This window comes from Lepisosteus oculatus, chromosome 7 (assembly GCF_040954835.1).
Source record: "Lepisosteus oculatus isolate fLepOcu1 chromosome 7, fLepOcu1.hap2, whole genome shotgun sequence".
NCBI lineage: Eukaryota > Metazoa > Chordata > Actinopteri > Semionotiformes > Lepisosteidae > Lepisosteus > Lepisosteus oculatus.
In genome coordinates, this window is record NC_090702.1 from 45,639,924 (window position 1) to 45,657,085 (window position 17,162).

General features: G+C 36.6%; 4 protein-coding genes across 18 annotated transcripts in view; 3 read left to right on the forward strand and 1 right to left on the reverse strand.

The window, feature by feature from the left end:
* Positions 1-651, reverse strand: part of ankrd26 (ankyrin repeat domain containing 26) — a 48,081-nt gene extending 47,430 nt beyond the window's left edge. For 11 of the 12 annotated variants that reach the window (XR_011190097.1, XM_069192553.1, XM_069192558.1 and 8 more), the window contains exon 1: positions 445-609. The gene's annotated coding sequence lies outside the window, so the exon portion shown is untranslated. Of the gene's footprint in view, positions 1-444 lie in introns of all 12 variants that reach the window. The other variant, XM_069192554.1, reaches the window with a different exon arrangement.
* atp6v1f (ATPase H+ transporting V1 subunit F) lies at positions 16-4,004 on the forward strand. 2 transcript variants are annotated; one of them, XM_006633262.3, is made up of 3 exons: positions 16-107; positions 1,865-2,023; positions 2,781-4,004. In XM_006633262.3, the coding sequence occupies exons 2-3, from the start codon at positions 1,866-1,868 to the stop codon at positions 2,980-2,982; spliced, it is 360 nt and encodes a 119-aa protein (XP_006633325.1). In that variant the 5' UTR covers positions 16-107; position 1,865; the 3' UTR covers positions 2,983-4,004. The 2 variants fall into 2 exon arrangements, with proteins under 2 accessions (XP_006633325.1, XP_069048666.1); XM_069192565.1 differs by lacking the exon at positions 16-107 and adding an exon at positions 605-693.
* A 3,025-nt stretch (positions 4,005-7,029) lies between these two features.
* LOC138240830 (uncharacterized) lies at positions 7,030-15,972 on the forward strand. 3 transcript variants are annotated; one of them, XM_069192567.1, is made up of 7 exons: positions 7,030-7,209; positions 8,094-8,144; positions 8,852-8,902; positions 10,036-10,086; positions 10,913-10,948; positions 12,834-12,975; positions 13,906-15,972. In XM_069192567.1, the coding sequence occupies exons 1-6, from the start codon at positions 7,118-7,120 to the stop codon at positions 12,943-12,945; spliced, it is 393 nt and encodes a 130-aa protein (XP_069048668.1). In that variant the 5' UTR covers positions 7,030-7,117; the 3' UTR covers positions 12,946-12,975; positions 13,906-15,972. The 3 variants fall into 3 exon arrangements, with proteins under 3 accessions (XP_069048668.1, XP_069048667.1, XP_069048669.1); XM_069192566.1 differs by lacking the exon at positions 13,906-15,972 and having other exon boundaries at positions 12,834-13,813; XM_069192568.1 differs by lacking the exon at positions 13,906-15,972 and having other exon boundaries at positions 8,094-8,135; positions 12,834-13,813.
* Positions 15,973-15,982: 10 nt separating this feature from the next.
* atp6v1fnb (ATP6V1F neighbor) lies at positions 15,983-17,064 on the forward strand. The gene is made up of 2 exons (XM_015352297.2): positions 15,983-16,421; positions 16,879-17,064. Exons 1-2 carry the CDS (start codon positions 15,983-15,985, stop codon positions 16,986-16,988), a joined length of 549 nt encoding a protein of 182 aa, XP_015207783.1. The 3' UTR covers positions 16,989-17,064.
* Positions 17,065-17,162: the final 98 nt, after the last annotated feature.

A 17,162-nucleotide genomic window follows, 5' to 3' on the forward strand; every position in this document is an offset into this window, starting at 1 on the left:
TTGTATCCAAGGTGTCAGGTGAGATTCAGCGTCTAAAGAAGTCACGACGTTATACGAGTGTAACCTGACTTGGTGAAAAAACAGCAAATTATACTCGTCTGTACGAGGTAAGATCACCATTCTTCCACTACTGTACGTAAATTTCTTCTTTCGGATTCACAGACAACGAATTGCAAAAACGTGGCAGAAGTCTCAATTTTGAGCGGAATATGCCAAGGTATGACACCAAATACAAACACTGAAAATCAGTACTTTCCAATCGGGTCATTCTATCATTGCAAAGATCTTGAAAGTTTCCCATTTTCAAAATGTCAACCATAGTCTTTGCAAAAATGAATACAAATATAGTTGTTGCGTAACTATTTAACCACACAGCAAACTAAAAAACAACATGGAGAATTAAAAATAGGATCTTTTTTATTAGAAAAATCTAGATTTATATACCTTGCCGTTAACTCTGATCATTCGTGTGAATATAAAAAAAATCATTCTCATAGCGTCAAAAATACATGCTCTTCATATGTCTTTTGAAAAAAAAAGCAATATATAACAAACCTAATCAATACAAATCTTTCCCAAATCCATTACTTCACTTTTCTCATAGTGACCAACTGGCATTGCACGTTGCGTGGGGACATAGTAACATAACTGTGTGACCGGCGGTGATCGCATCCAATCCAGTGCGTGGGATCGGTGAGCACTCGCCCGTTATCCAATAGTTCACAGGCTATAGTCCTGTGGCATAGAGAAGACCCGCCCACTACGTGCAAGTGTGGTTGAAACAGCATCCCTACTAAGGGTTCAGTCTTCTCTGAGCAACTGGTAGTTTGCAATGCTTGGGTTTGGGAGACGGAGCAGATCATATTACACTTTCATTAATAATAAAAATAAAAACAACAAGTAGAAGAAATCTAAAAAATAACTGCATTCTGTCACCCCCCACCAAAGTGTGACCCTTTTCACTTAAACGCCCAATCGGTCTTTTAGCTCGTAGCATACATATTTCAAAATCCTTTGTTTTTAGAGAATGTCGGTGAGCACTGCCAGATCTCCAAGTCCAGCTACGTTACCCTTTTAAGATGGGTACCGTAGATGTATCGTCTTAGTTGCTGGGGCACACTGTTGACCTTCGATCAAATTCAGTTTAGTTTTTTTATTACATTTTCAATATAATGACGCAGTAATATAATGCAAAATCTTGAAAATGTATAAAACAACTGTGTGCAGTAATGGTGAAACTGTACTATACTCTCCCATCTGAGCTGTTTGAACTCAGACCCTTTTATTCCCACCACTGCAGTGTGTGTGTATGGGGGGAGGGGTTATGAGTGACACAGCAAACCCAGTATTTCAATATTTTAACGAATATTGCATTTGGCAATTAATCCAAAGTTTTTTTCCGTAATGTCTTAGTTCACACATACTGTAAATTCGCTTACGTCAGCGCTCTAACATTGGGCAATGCTGACAAAACTCACCCACAAGATGATTTTAGTCATTTAAAATGGTTCTAACACTTTGTAAAATAAGCCTAGGTCTATATTTAATACACGAATTAGAGGTCCTTCTTAATACTTTTTCCGTTAGCAAAGCTCTCTCCAACGCCAGAGAAAGGACAATGGAAACATCTCCATGACTGGATTTTATCTAGTGTTCCAGGTATCGATGGTCGTTAGCGTCGCTGAGTCTGATGACGTAATTATCCCGTGACTTGTCAGGAAAAAGGAAGTACGGCGCGGTCAGCTGATCAGGCGTCGTTAACTTGAGATTTTTCAGGTGTTTCGTTTATCCTGAAGAGAGTATAACCGAAGAAAGTATTGTCAGACTCCTCTGTGAAATAGTCAGGCATACGTTTTTTGTCCAGCATGGCAGGACGAGGCAAGCTGATCGCGGTGATCGGAGATGAAGACACCTGCACCGGATTCCTGCTCGGAGGCGTTGGAGAGCTGAATAAGAACCGTAAACCCAATTTTCTGGTGGTCGAAAAGGACACAAGCATCACCGAGATCGAAGAGACCTTCAAGTGAGTTTGAGCTGGCCTGATTTAACAATGCCGACGAGACATATATATTTAGAGAATATATAATTCAAAATATTGTGTTGCAATAAGTGTGGTTAATAATTTAAAACACTGGCCATGACTGTAAGATCAGCATGGGGGAAATGATTATTTTCTTGGTTTTGATGATAGCCTTCTTTCTTCCATATCGCTAAAGACATGCTCGAAAATCCAGTTGCACAAGGTCAAATTTAAAATAGAAATGACATCTCTGTTAGTTAGTAGAAGACTTAAAAGTAAGTCTGCTTGAAAAGAGTACATCTGCAGAGCAATAACGGTATCGTTAATGTTATGTTCCAAGTTAAATACCTGAGACCTGCAAGTGTCAAGCATTACGGTCTAAATACATTTTAAGTTGAGCTTAAACTTTTGCAGAGCGTTATGTTTGCAGTATAAAAATGCTAGTGAACCGTTTTTATTCTAATACATCTGGAATAATGACACATCCTCAGTTCCTCCTTTTTTCCTTATTTAAAAAACGCAGCGGGCACGCAAGCCTTCACGTGCTTCTGTGTCAGATCGCCACTGCTGTGTGTGAGGCAGTAGGCTGGAGGTTGATGGCATGTTGTTTCTGTGATAATTTGTATGCAATTTGCATGTGTTCCTCATGATTAATCATTGCAGTCATATATTCTGCATACAGAGTGAGGCACAGAATGTGCTCGTGTTTTTCAAGATTGTATCCCCCTGAGTAACCCCTCTTTTTTTCATCTTTTTCTAGGAGTTTCTTGGCTCGAGATGACATTGGGATCATTCTGATCAACCAGTTCATTGCAGAAATGATCCGGCACGCTATTGATGCTCACATGCAGTCCATCCCAGCTGTGCTTGAGATCCCATCTAAGGAACATCCCTATGATGCTTCCAAGGACTCCATTTTGCGCAGGGCCAAAGGCATGTTCAGCGCAGAGGACTTCCGGTAAACCTCCCCGAAGAGGCAGAGGATGTCCTGAAGCAGATTATAGCTTGGAAGAAGAAAGTTCACAAAACCTTCTCTGCCATTCTTATTTTATTTGTGTGTCATTTTCAGAATTCCATTCCATGCAGGAGAATAGTGGGAAAAGGGGAAGAGGGATGAGACATTTCCATACAAATCTGTTCTATCTTAATTTGAAGGATGAAAATATTTGGTCCTGTATAAAACAGTCGTTGGTCGTGCAAGTTTTATTTATTTTGGCTATTTCTTTATGTCATATGATGTGTGTAATTGTAGGAGATAGCTGGTACATTTCGTCTGGTAAAAGTCAAGTTTTGTTTTAGACAATTGTATCTTTTTAAAATTGTGATTTTGAATTTAAGTGTCAACATCGGTGGGGGGGGGAAGAAAACTGCTGCTTTTAGTGGTATGTGAGGTTACGGTTGTGTAGGTTTGTGACTGATACTGTACATGATTCATTCGGGTAAGAAGATCTGCTACACATTCATCCTCTCCCATTGTATCCTGAGTCATTCCTCCCAACCCCCTGTCCAGTGTTCGTAGTTAGGTCTTCCTCCGTGTTCCCAGCTTGTCAGAGACATCAGCTAGGTGACTACAAACAAGTTTGCTTGTTTTAACCACAAACAGCATTCAGCAGTGTTACTGGTGTGTAACAGATGGTAAAGGACTCTGAACCTGTTCATTCCTGACAGAAGTGGATTGTGTGCTATAATATACAAAGAGGCGCTGCTTTGAATACTGCCACTGGGTGTGTGTGGCGGTGGAGGGGAACATGTTTATGGTGAAGTTTTGAATTTGGACTTTTCTGCCATTGTTGAATCTGCTTCTATTGGCCATTACAAAAGGGTCTGCATATAACCAATATTATAGAAGAACTATAGTAATAATTTATTAATTTAAATGGATGTTAAGACTGCATTTTGTCCTTACTGGATATGTAATGTTTGTGAACTTGTTACCCACAATGTATAGAAATGTAACATCTCATTATAAATGTTTAAAAAGCTGGTTGTGTGAATTTTATTCTGTGTAGAATTTTAAATTGTTGAAGTATATTATAAGTATGAAAGTGTATTTATACTGACAATATTATGCATTTGAGTTATATTACAAATATAATTACAGTAGATTATTTTGTTTTCTTAGCACTTCAGTGTTGTTAATGAACAACATGATGTTTACAATTAATCCTTCTAAAGTTAAAACAATTTCAAGATCAATGCAGGCATAGTTTTCACATTGCTACATCAATATTTAGAATGACATTAAAAGTAACTATTTTACAAATTTAACAAAACTTTCAAAATATCTAGAGATTCCTATTAAACTGATACATACAGTACACTTAAAAAAAAAAAGAATGTCAGACCCCCATCAATAGAAGTGAATTAATGACAACTGCATCATTTTGAATATGGACATATTAGACATTGATTTTTAAGATTATTTTAGTTCAAATACACTTTTTATACACTTTTGAGTATATGCTGTTGGGAATTAATACAAGGCAGAGTTTAATTGTATTTACATTCTTTCATAATTATTTCTTTACATATGTTTTCTTGAAACCTAGTTAAAGATTGATTTGGAAAGTTAATAATTTGTCTGTTTTCACTGGATTAGGCATACCTCACATTCACACATTAGTATTAACATTAGGGTTTTAAGGATGTTCATTTCTTTCCACCTCATTGGCTTTTGTGGGTTTGTGTGATTCCAAATATACCAATAAAAAATACTTATTTACTAAATAGGATGGATTCAACTGAATTACTTAAATTCAGCTAATAGAGATCCAAGGTACTAGTTCAGAATAATGATTTCCACTGCAGAAGCAAAAAATGAGTCAAGATGAGGAGGCTGGGAGTTTTAGTTTATGATCTTGATCAAGAAGTAAAGCGGTAGTCTCAGTCATTTATGAATGTTAAAGGGAATTTAGGGAAGATGCTATTGTAAAAAGGCTAATGGTGAAATGTCAGTTCTTCAGTTATATATATTGTATTGTTCATTTTGTATCAAAATATATGATCCCATAGCAGTAACATTTTCCATACTTATCAATCTTTTCACTACAATCAACACAGCTTTCTTGTTCACAGTTATCTTAACTGCCCACAGCACGACAGGTACCCTTTGTTGCCACACATACTGCTCAATTACCTGCACATATATATCCTTTATCATGAATATGCAATTTAAAAAAAAAATCAGAGGACATTAATGCAGAAGTATCTAGCGATCATTTTTTTTAACTGTAGATACACATTAGCAGGACAGGAAAAAAACTTGTTAAACATTTCAGGGAACACATCACCGCTGTGATCCAGCTCTTTGTTTTGTATCTCACTGGCTTTTCTGGCTACATCCTTGTTTACTAGATATCAGAAGCCAAGATTATGCTTGATTTTCAGTCATCCTGCCCCCATTCTCTCGGCGATAAGACTAATTTTAGAAGTTGACCATTTATTTACAAATGTATTTAGCTTTTCACACCTCTGCCTCAGACCTCCCTTCATCTGGACACTCTTTCATACCTGCTCAACCCTTTTTTCTCTTCCTCACACCTGAAGAAGGCCGAACAGCCAAAACATTGTCTTACCTTTCTTTCTACTGTTCAGTGTGGAATTAACCTTTACTTGTCCTTACCTCATGCACTATGAAGTTTACAAATTACAGTTATGTCAATAGCTTGCACAGGATCAGGAAATTTATGCTGTGTAGGAAAGCACCAACAAAAGGTTTGTTTAAAAGTCCAAATTTTGTGATTAGATTATGGAAGTGAAAGGTGCCATAAGATAAAAGTATTTTTCTTGCATTTTTGGGTTGCTTTCCTTAGGGTAAAAATCCACAAAAATATTAAGTATGTAATTCCATTTTAAATATTCTGTTCTTTTCCATTTACTCAAAATCTTTCTCTGGCTGCCCATCTGTCTGGTTTTATAAAAGAATGTTCCTTAAAATTCACTCTGTGGTGTCAAATTCTGCATCACTTTCCAAATATTCAACAGCCATCTTGTCTCAAAGCCACAACAATGGGCCTGGGTTCTGAGCCAATGGCTTCCCCAAGGCACCACTCCTCTCTTCTCACCAATTTCATATGATTCACTAAGGGTGCCATCAGAGATCAATTATATCAACCATACATGATAAATAAAGCAGTATAGGGTCATGGTGCCTGTCCCAGCAAGGCATGCACTCACAACAGGGCTGATTTCCCCAGACCTAGATTAACCTACCAGTATACTTTTGGACTGTGGGAGGAACATGGGGAGAACAAACTCCACAGAAATAGCACCCCAGGTCCAGAATTGAACCCATGGCCCCAGCACTGCAAGGCAACAATACTAACCACTGTGCCACTGTCCCACCCTCAATTATAACAGTTTCATTAAAATTTGATTAATTTATCATATCAGGGTTTTTCTGGCAAAATGTGGGTAGTGTTCCTTGCTGAAGGACAATAGCAGCACTGTCCCCACAGGGGATTTCCAAAGTCCTAACCACTACTGCACTCTACTCATACTATTAAAACATACTGTTTGGTATAAAAACATTAGTACATGACAGAAATGTCAAATGCTCTATACCTTTTTTTTTCTCAGTGAAGTGTCATTAAGAAACCAGTCACATTTATTCAACATCCAAATACAGCACACTTCAATGTCTGAAAAAAAACCCGTACTGTTGTTTAATTAAGAATGTAGAAAACATGTAGAAAAACACATGAAGAAGGCTCCACGGCCGAAATGTTGTGTTCTCTTTCTTCTTTTTTTCAGCATGGAATAAACCTATTACTTGTTCCTATGTAGAAAAACATATGCCAAAGTTTTCCAATTTTATTGAATATAGGGTTTGACTACGTGTCTACCTTGGGGGGGAAAATATAACATATTTTATAACTGAGTTCATTGTTAATGTTCATTTGTTTATTTATTGATGTCCTCCCATTAAACAGTTAAGTACTGTTCTCTTGGTCCTGTCCCACAAACACTGACAACCTTGCTCGTTTAAACAAAGATTACAAAACTATAAAAAGCAGCACCAGTTAGGTCTAGCATTAGTGGACACTGAAATCATTTGAGATTGTTTTTGTTCTGTGTCTTCCTCATCTGTCATGCAGAATGAACCCTACACTTTATTTTGTTTTATTTTTACTCAGCTGTGCCTTGGTTTTACCACGACCACTAAATACTACAAGGGACAGTAGTCAAAGGTAAGTCACAATATATTCACTGCAGAACACAATTAATTCTGGAATAGATTAGCCTGCTACTTCATGTTAGAAATCATTACAGACAAAACAAGTTTACAGGTGGCCTAGTGAGCTCGCTTTGAAGAGCAGAAGAAAAATGAAAACAAATACACATTGTTGTTTTCATTGAACACATTGCATGTTTCTGTAACAGAAACATGATACATCATGTTGCTGTTTGTAGAATATTAGGATTTTATATATGATGAACAATGCAAAATTTTGTTATTCCTTTTCTAATATTTTCTTCCTATCACACCTATGTTGCTTTGTCTCTCTTGAGGCCCATGTCTTGTGTGTGTTGCACAAGAAATAAAAAATTATGTTAATAACCTCACATGTTATGTTTTTTTATTACTTTGTCTGTTTAGGATGGCTTTATGCTGTATATTTGTGTGTATAGAACCAAAATCCATGCGACAAGTTGTTATGGCTATAAAGTATTGAATTGAATTAAATTAAATCTTACAAAATAGAAAATGGATTACACTGTATTTTTACCTGTATTTTGTAGTTTTTGTATTTTGAGTCTAGATAATTTAAAATCATGCAGAAATATTGTGGCATTGGTGAAAACCATACTTAACATGAATAGAATTTATTTCAAGAGACTGCAATATTCATTATTATAGTTCAGGTGGGTAGCTGCGTCAGCATGCGTAGGCTGCAAAGGAACAAGTAATAGGTTTATTCCATGCTGAAAAAAAGAAGAAAGAGAACACAACGTTTCGGCCGTGGAGCCTTCTTCAGGTGTCGATGACACAAGGCTCAACGGCCGAAACGTTGTGTTTTCTTTCTTCTTTTTTTCAGCATGGAATAAACCTATTACTTGTACATTATTATAGGCTCAACGAGCACCACCAGTGGAATTTGACCCAAGACACAAATATCACAAAGTGAGTATGTTTTTCTTCTACCTAAATACAAATAAAAGCACAATGATATGCATTAATTGTCTGACTGGTAATTTTTAAAAAATAGTTTTTGTTTTTCCATCAAAACAAAATATCTAGTTTCCTCCAAAAATTGGAATCCTTAAGTTATGAATCTGTATGTGCTTGCTGCATCCCGAACAAAATGTACATTAACCGAGGAGATATTTTGGCATGAACAAAAACAAAATATATTTTTTCAATTGGCATTAAAGACCTAATTACAGAGGAGTGGTGAGATAACATTTTGAATTAATGTAAGTAACGGAAGATGTGTGTAATGTATTAAGCAAAAAATATTTGCTGTTTGCACCAGTCAGATACACATCAGCTTCAAAATGTTCATAAAAATATGAAATTTTGTAATATATTTTGAATAGTAAACAAAAGATTCTAATATTTTTCTACTTGAAAATTAAGCCATATATAGTCACTGTACATATACATATACAGTAGGTACACTTGTTTATTATATATATTAAAAATCATATGATTAACAAGTGCTAATAATTATACTATGACAAGCTGGTGGTAAAAAGTATTGTGTATTAGGAGAACAGATGACATACAGTAAATAAAATAAGTAGACGGATAAGTAAATATGTGCCACCTTTTGCCTTATGGGAGACGACAAGCAAAGACATTTTGTTTTAAAATATTTATCTTTCCAGGTCAAATGAGATGCACTTGCAGAATAAAACTCTGCACCAAAATACTACAGAGTAAGTACACTGTTCTTCTAATACAACTTGCATATCAAATTTGAATTGATTGTATTCAAATGTTTAAAAATTTAAAATTTTTATTGTTACTGCAGGAAGGATGTGAAACTAATCCCTTCAAAAGCCTGCAAATGTTTAACTAAGATCAGCATCAAATGTCATCATCTTGCAACGAAAGTATGCAAAGTATAGAATATACAGCTACTGTACCGTACTGCACAGCCAAGCTCAGCTTTGAAAACTTGGAGCAGGAGACTGGCTACAGTAGTTTATTCTCATAACCTTGGGTTTCCAAAAGAGCAAAGTAGTCAATACCTTACCACGAAGTTCCCAATCAGATCTGCTGTTCCGGCTCTGTCTGCTGTCTTCTGACAGAACACAGCAGAGCCTTCACTGCCACTCATTTAGAGCAGCTTGCCAAGAGCAACGGATTTAGAAGAAATGAAAAATGTAAATATTTTATTAAAAATAATCTCTCATTAAACTATTTACATGCAAATATGTTTCAAATATGGAGACTAGAGAAAAGTGTACATACTGTAAGTATTAGTTCAAGTGAGTAGCTGTGTCAGCATGCGTAGGCTGCAAAGGATCAAGTAAACCTGAAGAAGACTTCACAGCTGAAACATTGTGGCTCTTTTCGTTTTAGCATGGAATAAACCTTTACTTGTATTATGTGTACATTAGATCACCTATTTCTTCTGGAGCAACAGATAAGAGTAACAAACTAAGAGTAAGCAGATATTGGTGTCACAGATATGCAAGCAAGTTTTGCTTTTTGTTGGGAGGGCAAAGTCCCAATCAAATATTAACATATAGGTTCTGTGTGTAGGGGGAATCTAGCGCTGGTAATGTAGGGGATTTAAAGCTTGGAAACTGCTCAATAGTTTATTTTGCTGTATTGTCCCCTTGTAAAACCTTAAACAAAAGTTATAAGATTTGAACCAAAACATTTACACATTTTCTTCATCCTGGTGTCCACTGGACCCAGAACAAGGTGCAGCTGCAAGCCTGTTACATGCCCTGACATTCCTGTGGCCCTGAAAGTAAGGCTACTCTTATCTGATGCCCCTGTTTGCTTTATGACGGCCAATTAGCATGGAAGTTGAGTTTTTAACTTTTCATTCTCACAGATTTGATGAGCTAAATGCGCAGAATGAAACACAGTACCAAATCACTACAGAGTAAGTATACTGTACTGTTCCCCTAATACAATGTACACATAGTAGTGAGCATCTGGAACTGTCTTTCCTGCCAAGAAGACATTTTAGATTCACTCATCTACTGAATGACTAAATGAGAAAACTGTGCTTTGATTCAATCACATACACATTTTTTATTACAAATTTTCTAATGATGTTCTGATTACCTTCAAATCTCAAATGATAATTATGCATGCCTGGTTTCAATTACCTGTACACAGTGTACAGCTCAGTTCAATTTTTAAAGACTTTTATTCAGACAGTGAATAAAGAAGGCAATCAAAACTCAATATCTGCTCTGCCCTAAAAACTGTTGATCTTTTTTTATCATCTAAACATAACCCTGGTCAACCTGGATAGGAACAGAACATTCATTTAAACACAAAATGTAAAATGCAAGATGACATGCATTGTACAGAAATATTTAAAACACTAATCACAAAATACAGATTATATGTCCAGCTGTCCAAGAATGTAATTTTTGTGGTGAGCAACAGTAAACTTGTCACTGCCAGTCTAAATGGGTGTGCTGTTAGCTTTTATCTGCCTGCTTTTTTAACACTATAGAAAATACTCAATAGAACTCTGAACTGTGCAGGGTTCCCCTCTGTTTATAGTTCCTCTTTGAGTGTTACTTGAAGGTACCAAGGCCTCTGCCCATGAGAAGCTGTCTTTACTTCCAAAAGGAAGCTCCTCTTCCTCACAGAGCACAGCTCACATACAGTACTCAATCCGAGTCTCCGAGTCACACATGTTCTCGTCAGAGTTTGTGCTGGCTACAAGAGTTTTTGTTCTTGGCTTGTTTCAGAAAACAGGTGATGGATAAAATCCGTTCCAAAGTTTTGTAAGTAATTCTTTCTTTTAATATTTGAGCTGTCAATTCATTACATGTACAGTATATGGCATCGGTATATGATGGCAGTATAATTATTCTCTCTAAAACTGCCGGATTTGAAGAATGTACATAAAATAGCTAATGTACAGTACTGTACTGTAGTTTAAAACTCAGGCGTGATGCTTGAGAATGGCGAAGTGCAATATTACACCATCTGTGTAACTGCAGAACCTCTTTTCCTTAATTGAAGCTTTGATCACACTCAGAGATTTAGCCGAAGAAAAATCCATAACTGGATTGTAAGAAACTAGGAATAAATAGTCAGGGCCGTCAACAAGGGCTGAATAGTTGCTCAGCTCATGACTCCTGCATTTATTTCCATCTGTTGGGAGCTTGTCTATGTGGTGTTTGACTGCTCTGTCTGTCTCTCTGTGAGTTTGGCTTCCTAAGAGTGCACTGATTTTCACCAGCCTCCTTAAGACATTCGGATTGGGTTTGATTTGCCAAACTTTCCCTTTGTAGAGGTATATTGTTACTTGTATGACCAGTACTGGATATAAGATTACAAAAGAACCAAATGAACATGATGGACCAAATGACTTCCTCTCATTTACATTTTTATAACAGTCTTTTTGCCAATTAATATACACTATATATACAGTATATACTGAATCTAAACATCAGCAATTTCATAGTCATCTTTGGAAAAGATCACCTCTTTTGTTTTCTACACCCACAAGCCACAAGAGAATAACAAAATAAGAATTAAGGTTAATGCTGTGTGTTTCCACAGTTTGCCTAATTTACCACATCAACCACTAAATCAATTCCGTAATTTGTTTTCTTACAGACCTGCTGGTCTTCCCTACACAATAAAATAAGACCACAAATGTTTAGAACATGAGTGTATTAGTCTTCAAATATAAGCTGTCTTTCCACACTGTTATCAAAATGGGAATATCAATTTTTATAGAATAGAAATGATTTGCACTCAGCCATCCAAATATTTTAAAAGTACACATACTAGTATGAAAAAGTATGTCTTTATTAACAGAAGTATGGGAGTCTGGCCACTACCCACTCCCTGCTGTTCTGTTGTTGCATGAAGAAACAGCAATTACAGTACAAATGTACTCAGTTGATATAGTACAGTAATTAAATAAAACAAGAATGAAAAAATAAAATGGTGACATTTTCAAAGGATACTCTCCAGTTACATTTTGTGAATGTTAAGTATCAAAATATAAAAAGATGACCAAAACAAATATTTTACATTGTTTTGACTGCCTTGTTAACTTCAGTCCCAAAACCATGGTTATTAAAATTAAATATTGCATTGATTATTTGTCATCAATCAAAATAGAAAATTACATTGTAATATTAAAGGTTACAGAATGTTTATTTCCATTTTTACCATATTCCCTAACAATACAGTATATTTAATCATGTTCAAATATTTGCAGAATAGTGGAATGTATTAAACAAGTTTAGAGTAAAGCATAACAGGGGAATGTCAAAATGGAATTTAAACTGTATGAAAGTCACATTTGTGTTTGATGTAAAATTGCAGGGGTCATGCTATTAATTAAATAGCATGTTTAGGCTCACACTTTCCTAGTTAAATCAGTAATTATTTATTTCTAAAATATTGCACAGCCCATAGAAACATTTCAAATATAAGTATCTTTCAATATGGTGGTACACACGTAAATACATTTAAAGAACTAATGAATCACAGCAGTTTTTTTGCCTCACTTTTATGCTTATTCCAAGCATCTAAAAGTCACTTACTGGACACTAGAAGGCACTCTTTCATTGAAATGAATTTCAGTTTTCTTTTCTGAATACAGCTTTCTTTTCTGAAATGCTTGTGTTTGTATTTAAATCCCTTAAGCTGCATTCTATCCACCTGTGTCACACACAACCTTGGTGACGCACTGCAGACGGGTGATGAAACTGCTGGTTCCCTCGTACACGACCCGTTCGGAATTGGCAAAAGAAGATGAAAACGAAGGACCTCCTTTCGGAAGATAAATGTACACGTACTGTACCTTAAAAATGTAGATGTTTTTTTTAAATGTCTTTGCATATTTTTCACTTTTCTAAAAACCTTTTTAAAAACAGCACACCATACATGGGCATGAAGAAGACTTCTCTTTAATTCCTCATCTTAACACATGGAGAGAACACAGCCAGTCAAATTATTCACTTGAGATGTACAGATCATATGGAACCATAGTATAGTACAGGAGGCAGGTAGGACGTATAGATCTTGTGCAGGACGAGAGAGAGACGGTCATAAAACGATAGAGACAACTAGAGAGCAACAATCCAAAACGCAAGACTTAAAAATCGTAAACGAGGGGCTAGATATCGTCAGATACCGAATATACAGTAAGCTAGTAATGAAATAACGCGCACTTGGGAGCGCGAGGAGAATCCACAACTATGAGCAGGAATCGAGAAAAGAGGGGAGCTGAATTAGTGATGGGAGTGAACGGTGATACTGTAGGTGTATTACTTGTGGCGTGAGCGTTTGTAACACACAGTGCGCATGGGAATGCAAGACGGGTCAGAGATGCGTGTGGAATGGTAACACATACTGTAGGTGCTCCTGGTCCTGTATCTGGCAATCAGGTACTGTACTGTAAAGTTGAACAGGTCAGTGAAGAGCAACCTCACAACTTCATACCTCAAGATTAATGCAATCTATTTGCTTCCCGAATTGTAAACTATTGAGGTGGTGGAGGAAACTAGAAAACTCCTGGATCTCTCTGCTTTAGTGGAGGGTCTTGTTGCCATAGCAATTATCGGATTATAACAAGCTACAGCCAACAGTGGTACCATGGTAAATAAATAAATGTGACAGTGTGAGTCCCTTGTTTTGAATTAGTTATTTTCACGTTTTTGTACAAGAATCACCTGATCTATTTACTTGTGTTTTCCCTCTCCTCTTCCTTGCACAGCGCTAAGGTGACTGATTAATTGATTGGCATAAACAAATAAGCCATAAAGCCCTCCTGACCCCATGACCCACGCAAGGCAGGTGGCGGAGAAACAGAATCAGAGGTTTGAAGTAGAGTTGAAGCAAAGTGAAAAACCAGTGGAGTCAGACGTATTCTCGCACTGTTCGCTTGAGGTTACGTACCTTAAATTTGAGATTTCTATTCAATAAAGACAACAAGCTATGAGAAACATTATCACTTATTTCAACTGTGTACAATACACAGCGTTAGAATTCTATTTTAATTTTGGGGAAATGAAATAAATGTAACCATTAAATGTAATGTAATGTAACCATGCGTGTCGATTTGTTGTGTTGCACGCTTTTTCGCCCCAATTAGAGGAGCCCGACTCGGGCGTACTGTATGGCGTTACAAATACAAAACAATACAGTACACTGTACCACCGAGTGTACCGGGTAATAACCACAAGATGGCGCTATTATAAAACTTATCTTCACAAATGGTCATAAGCATCAGTTCAACGCCACAAAAATCTGTAGTTGTGTTTTCAGTTCAAGGTCGATAAAACTGGTTTACTCATCTAGTGTGAGACAATAATACAGTACCTCCTGGTTTAATCTACAGCTTTGCACAATAATGAAGGCCAGTAATACCGATGCGTTATGTTTTAAATAAACAGTCCTTTCCTCTACAAATTCAGGAAGATTTGATGTTACCTTTCAGACCGTGGTCGGGAAACAGAGGAGCTTCTGGATATCTGATTCCGTATAAGCTCCTAGGCCAGAGCGTAACGCCCGGGGGAGGGGGTAATACCTTTTTTATCGTTTTAAGTCTGCCCCGCAAATGAGTAAAAACCAAATTGGAAATAGACTGAAACATGTGGGGTTTATTCTTGTTTAAAAAAGCCTTTCGGCAGTCCTCCGGTGAAATAACTAAAGAAAATCTCGTTCACGTCCGCTCCCGTTCTCTTCTCACCCGTTCAAACAACGTTCAACGAACAAACCGACAAAATTTGAACTAACCTAGAGTACTTTTTCATACAACGCCCCATTCTCCTAATGACACAAACCGCCATCTTCAACAGATAATATTGCAATTAACGTATAACTAGTAAAATACTGTTTGTGTTTTACTGTTTTTGCATCGTTGCACTGTTCTGCAGGATTGTAGTGGTTTCGTAATAATTTAGAAATACAGCCTTATTGCCGATATTCAAGAATATGAAAGGTTAGGACATTGCAGAAGTGTCTTAATTTGGTGATTGAAGTCTTCTCAGAATCATGGCGTAGATTAGCATCCACATTATTCTCCATAAAAAATCAGTCGGTTCGCTCTCAGGGAATCTTTCTCTTTACAGAAACTCTTCAAAGCCGCAAATAATGGAGTGAAAAAAATGTAGAGTTTATATAACTGACGTTTTAGCATGTAGAGATAAGATTTTGATTATTTTAACCGTAATTCTGGACGTTTCCCGCAGCAGCTGAGAAACTTACAGTACAAGGTCTACAAAACTAGACAACTTCGGGACGCAGAAGAAAACGAAATAAGGTGCCAGGCTAAGAAACCCTGTGTATACATAATGTACCAACACTGCACGAAATCAAAGCAAAACCAAAAAAGGCTTGCCCACCAGAAAGTCTAAACCAGAAATTTCAGATATATACTGTATAGAAATAGAATCAGCAGATGTTATTATTTGAAAAGGCCATAGAGATGTCAGGACTCCTACAGTGAAAAGTAGACCTGCCATTGTGATGTGAAATGTTGCCCTTATATAGCAACAGGTCTCCAGGGGGGTCATAAAAGCATCATCTGGGAGCACAATAAAGACCTGTGGACTTCACTGTTGGCATCAAAACTACAGTTGCCATCTCTGAACTACAGAACAGATAGGTTTTGGTGACAGTGTTTTGAGAAGTTACAGTAGCATATACTGTACAGTACAGGTACATAAGGCGGAAAGTCACACGATAAATTTTAAAATAGAATAAATCAAAAGTGAACGTTTTAAATAGACTAGATACCTACAGGAAAGATAACTTACAGCGAGGAAGGAAACAAAATAAACCCCGAACAGATGGCTCGAGAAATAAACATGGATTCACAGCGCCAGGAATTCTGGAAAGAAGCAATACTCAAAGAAAACCTTATCAGGCTTAACTGGCAGAAGGATTTCTGGACAAAAAACCCCCGAGTCAAGGCAAAGAGAACACCAGCCAAGGAGAAAAGACTGAAACTGCCACGCATTGATGCTCCTGCAAAAAAGGAAACAAATGTAAAAAAAGAAAGCAAAATAGAAAATCTGGTGGAAGCGGAGACCAAAAAAACTACAGAGGAGGTGCTAGAGACTGGAGCGATGCGACCTGTCTCAAGAGCAACAAGGGAAGTATTGTATCAAGGTATTTCTAAAGAGGAGACAGGCCGTTACAAATACCTACACCTAAGAAAACAGCAGAAGCCGGAGGAAAAATATGTATACCCAGTAACTAGTAATTGGCAGTACGGATGGCAATTAGGTAGGTTTTTACAGTCTTTTAAGAGTTTTCTTTAAACCTCGTAAAAATAATTAGGCTCTCTGCCTTTTCATAACTTTCAGCCACTTTCATGCCACAATGCAAGGTACAGTGTTATTACACCCTACGTTCAGAACAAAGCATAGAATTTAAAATGCATCATTTGTTGAAGACCACATCAATAAAACATTACTTTGAAATATAACACTACAATGTTGAATAATTTAATTTAACAATCTAGTTGAGAGAATCAATGACAGCATTTTAGGCCAGTTTTTTATTTAGGTTTTACAACGGGAAAAACGATCAAGTTAAGAATACAAATCTTACTAAAATGAAGACATACAGTATAGAACCACAAAATCAAATATCTGCACACAATATTTATTGCAATTTTATTATGCAATAATAAATTTATTTAAGATAACCTTAATAATCTTTTATATTTCTTTGAATTCAGGTGATATGACAAAGTATGGTGCTCCAGTTTATGGACTTACAGCAATTATGAGAGACAGTTTCTTCAGAAAAAATGGAATCTTTCCAGAAACATCCAACATAGTTGGATAAATCAAACCCTTGGAGAACACCAGCAACTGAAGACAAACACCACAGCTAACATTAAAACAATTATTCTTGCATCTTTTTTAGTGGTTACAAACATTGTCAGTATTTGAGAACAAAGTAGCATTTTCCCCTAAAAATGTTAAATCCTTCACCATGTTTTACATACTGCTTGGATTC

Coding starts and splice junctions, on each gene's coding strand:
- atp6v1f (XM_006633262.3), top strand. CDS start 1,866: ATGGCAGGACGAGGCAAGCTGATCGCGGTGATCGGAGATGAAGACACC. Junction 2,024..2,780: donor GAGATCGAAGAGACCTTCAA/GTGAGTTTGAGC, acceptor ATCTTTTTCTAG/GAGTTTCTTGGCTCGAGATG.
- LOC138240830 (XM_069192567.1), top strand. CDS start 7,118: ATGAACCCTACACTTTATTTTGTTTTATTTTTACTCAGCTGTGCCTTG. Junction 8,903..10,035: donor CTGCACCAAAATACTACAGA/GTAAGTACACTG, acceptor TCATTCTCACAG/ATTTGATGAGCTAAATGCGC. Junction 10,949..12,833: donor AAAATCCGTTCCAAAGTTTT/GTAAGTAATTCT, acceptor AAATCCCTTAAG/CTGCATTCTATCCACCTGTG.
- atp6v1fnb (XM_015352297.2), top strand. CDS start 15,983: ATGGCTCGAGAAATAAACATGGATTCACAGCGCCAGGAATTCTGGAAA. Junction 16,422..16,878: donor GCAGTACGGATGGCAATTAG/GTAGGTTTTTAC, acceptor CTTTGAATTCAG/GTGATATGACAAAGTATGGT.